This window comes from Lepisosteus platostomus, chromosome 19 (genome assembly GCF_059453375.1).
Source record: "Lepisosteus platostomus isolate fLepPlt1 chromosome 19, fLepPlt1.hap1, whole genome shotgun sequence".
Taxonomy (NCBI): domain Eukaryota; kingdom Metazoa; phylum Chordata; class Actinopteri; order Semionotiformes; family Lepisosteidae; genus Lepisosteus; species Lepisosteus platostomus.
The window spans coordinates 17,974,952-17,978,568 of record NC_142629.1 but is presented as its reverse complement, the minus strand read 5'-3'; the positions used below and the strand labels follow the sequence as shown (position 1 = coordinate 17,978,568).

Sequence of the window (3,617 nt, the reverse complement as noted above, 5' to 3'; positions counted from 1 at the left end):
CTCTGTGTTTTTGCTTATTTTAATATAATGCATTCAACATTGATTTTGGATCAACAGAAAATGATGGTGGGCAGGCTGTGGCAGAAAGGGTCCCGCGGCTCGTGGTAGGCGGGGGGCTGCCAGCCCAGTGCTGACTTGTCGGGGTGCTTGTACAGGTCCTCTGCATTGTCTCTGTCCTCTGAGGGAGGAGAGTGATGTGGGGTTCGATCTCCGGGGTGCTGGGCGAGAGGGTCCCTCTTGTGAAGGCCCCCTTCAGCGTGCCAGTCCAACAGTGCCCACAGCCACTCACTCCAGCTCAAACACCACCATGAAGCACCATTTGAGCGGCCCAAGCACATTTTTTTTTATTCTAGAATTAAAATGGTTTCATTTAATTACTACATTGTTTTAATCATCTCCAGTTTTCCCGTCTGTGAGAGGAAAGGTGAATTTGCAGAGGGTTTTCGCTTTGTCCTAAGGTGCTAAGAATTAGCACTGGTTTGCATTGCCTGTTTAGAAATATCATGGCACTTAACACATCTGGATTATGCACAACCGCCGCATGACTAGTGACGAGATGAAGATTAGGCACATACAGTACAGAATGATGCAAGTCTTTGAAAATGTGTCATTTAAAAAAAAAAATTATAGAGCACGAATTCTTATGTATCTGTTTGGTGCAAATATACAGTATCAATTATTTATATGTGTATACATTGGATTTTACGTATGAAATGCATATTTTACTTCAAGGTGTTTTTCGAGTTTACCGCATTCAGCTACCGCACAGCAAGCCCCCCGAGCGACAGCGGGTGCACTGCGCGCCGGAGGCCCCCAGGGGTCACTCGACACCAACTCGTTGGCCTCCAGCCCGGCTCTCGCCTGTGACTGCAGCAGGCTGGTGGGGGCTGAACAATGGTGTCCCTCTAGCCGCCTCCACCTCCCCACACAACCCAACCCGGATCGGGAGCAACCGAGTCGGGCGGAAAAGCAGAAAGGCAGCGCCGCCACACCGGACCGGACCGGACCGCACCGCAGGCGCTCCTGGGCCGCCGGAGGAGGATCCGACAAGCGGAGGACGGGGAGGAGGGCAGGACCGACGCACACGGGGGGCTGGCTGCGTTCACCGGAGCATCAAAACGTTGAGAATATCGAGCAAATGGTTTTCTCACAGCCATTAAGGCTGTAGTCGACGCGGGTAGTATTGTCTTCTTGTTGTTGTTGTTATTATTATTATTATTCTGCGCGGAAACATCCAGTTTAAAGGGCAGGAGGAAAGTATTTCAACCCAAGCAGCGACGGAAAGCCCTGCTTTGTTTTGAACTGAATGGCTGAATGAAAGTGAAGTGAATTGATCCGATTTCTAATCACCGTGCGTTTCAACAGCTCCGCTGCCCTACAGATTGCTTGTCCCCTTTTTTATTTAGGAAGTTGTGGTTGTTTGTTCGGTCGGTATGGGGACAACGTAAACATGGAATGGGTTTTCAAAGCGGGGACGCCGCCATAATATTTATCTTTTGCCGGAATCCGGGGAAGCGAAAATCGACACAATGTTTCTGGGGCAGCCCGGGCAGAGATTGAAGGACTCCGGCCCCAGGTCCTAAGGGCGATCCGACAGCCAGGAGTGGGGGGGGAAACAAAATGAAACTAAATTAAAGGCGGAGTAGAAACAGAAATCGGAGGAACTGCTGTCTTACTCGTCGAGATTATTTCGGATGAAACATTAAAAGCGGCACGATTCCTCCCCCCAGGTGGTCGGGGTGCTCCATGTGTGCTGCAAGACAGGCTGGCTTTCATCGCTTCTTGCGTTCGGCAGAAAAAAAGAGACAGAGGGAGCAACTGGATTTTCACGTTTTAATGTGATCTTTTTTTGGTGGGGGGAGAAAATCACTTTCATTACTGGAGTTACCACGTCGTGTGCATTGTCTGTCCCTGGAAGACATTCGTGAATTGCGGACGGTGTTGGAGTACATGTACTTGGGAACTTCCTGGAGCGCTTAGACCGTCGCAGTTAACAGCGCATTTCGTTTTACTCTGAAGTACCAGGGTATCCGTCGCCTTCTGTCATGGCCGCGGTGGTCAACTACTCACCTGCCTGGTGGGTCAACCTGCTGCACCGATTACCTCACTTCAGCCTCCAGTTTGAACAAATAAGCAGCGATTTTCGGCCAGAAGACTCTCAATACCAACAGGTAAGAGCAGTGCGAGCAGCCGTTGTGCATGAAGGACATCATCTCTCCCAGGGACCTCATTAGATCCTTTAAATTAATGTCCTGCCTATAATGTGCGTCAAACCTGACAATTCTCAGGGTCAAAAAAGGCTTCCTTTTTCATTTTGCTGCCTGAAATTTCCTTTGTTTCTTATATGAGGAATAGGAGTCCTCAGCAAGGACATACGAATTTCAAAATGGTTGTTCATTTTCTATAGAAAGGAAATATGACATCATGCTGGATGACCCGTATAAAATCCAGCCTCTTTTTGTGATAATATTTTGTGATAAATGTACAATGGCACCGCAGCGCTCATTTTCCTTAATATGTGGCGTTTTATCTTAATAAGACGGGTATTTTGAAGTCACACAGTGGGCAATTTTTCCTATTTCATGAGGGGCTATAAATCACCCACCGGTTCAAACCGACAGTGTTAACAGTGAAGCATCTTCCAGGATTTAACCAAAATTCAATCTGTTTAATTCTGAGGCAGTGCTTAGAAACATAGCATTATAGATCTGTGGACAAGGCTGGCGATAGCCATGCTGCCATTATTGTAAAAGAGCCTTGCAGGACAGATATTGGCAATTGCTACCTTTGTTGACTTTTTTTCTGGTAAGCCTTTTTTTATAAGTCAACACTTCTCCGAACGGTTTTCTTCTGATGCTGCCGTTGATACCAGTCTTTTGGAATGGCACAAATTTAGCATGTTGCCTACCTAACCTTACAATCCATCTGTGCACGTTGCTTTTTTAATAGGCAGCTATAGTGTGCAGCCCACTCCTTCAACAGACGCATTCCAGTGGTCCGGTTTTTATCATGTATTTATTTACCTTTCCTCTGATGGACTGGGGCTGTGAGTTGGTATGAGTGTCAAACCTTTAAAGCTACCGTGTGCTCCTCGGTATCCTCTTATCATGAGCTTATTTAAGGCGATACATGATACATAGCCAGCACCCTGGGTATAGTTCCAGACCTGGGGTGCTGTCTGGGTGGAGTTTGTATGTTCTCCCTGTGTGCGCTTGGGTTTCCTCCCACTGTCTAATTATATACTGGTAAGTTAACTGGCTTCTGGGGGAAAAACTGGCCCTGGTGTGTGTGCCCTGGGGTAGACAGGCATGCTATCCAGGGTGTATCCTGCCTTGCTTGTCAGGATAAGCTCTGGCTCCACTGTGATCTAGATCAAGTGGTTAGATGGTTGGATGGATAGTCAGCAGGATCACAGGAGTGAATACAGTAAAGAAGTGACTTTAGAATTGACTAAATCCTAGTAATGGTGACTGCATTTAATCTTAATATGGACATTGTTTTCCTTACTCGAGGAACACCATTCAAACTGAGCATGCTTACATAACCCAAAGGAGCTTGAGGTCCAAGAGGCTGGTGAATCAGAGTTTAGCAGGGCTGAGTTTATTGTGTGTAGGCGG

The 3,617-nt window shown here is 47.2% G+C and overlaps 1 protein-coding gene across 3 annotated transcripts in view; it reads left to right on the top strand.

Moving 5' to 3' along the window:
* The first annotated feature begins 853 nt into the window (after nt 1-853).
* The window catches only part of ttyh3a (tweety family member 3a), an 84,102-nt gene continuing 81,338 nt past the window's right edge, over nt 854-3,617 (top strand). For all 3 annotated transcript variants that reach the window (XM_088612860.1, XM_088612859.1, XM_088612861.1), the window contains exon 1: nt 854-2,171. In XM_088612860.1, the coding sequence (XP_088468986.1) occupies nt 2,046-2,171 (126 nt within the window). In that variant the 5' untranslated portion in view covers nt 854-2,045. The remainder of the gene's footprint in view (nt 2,172-3,617) is intronic.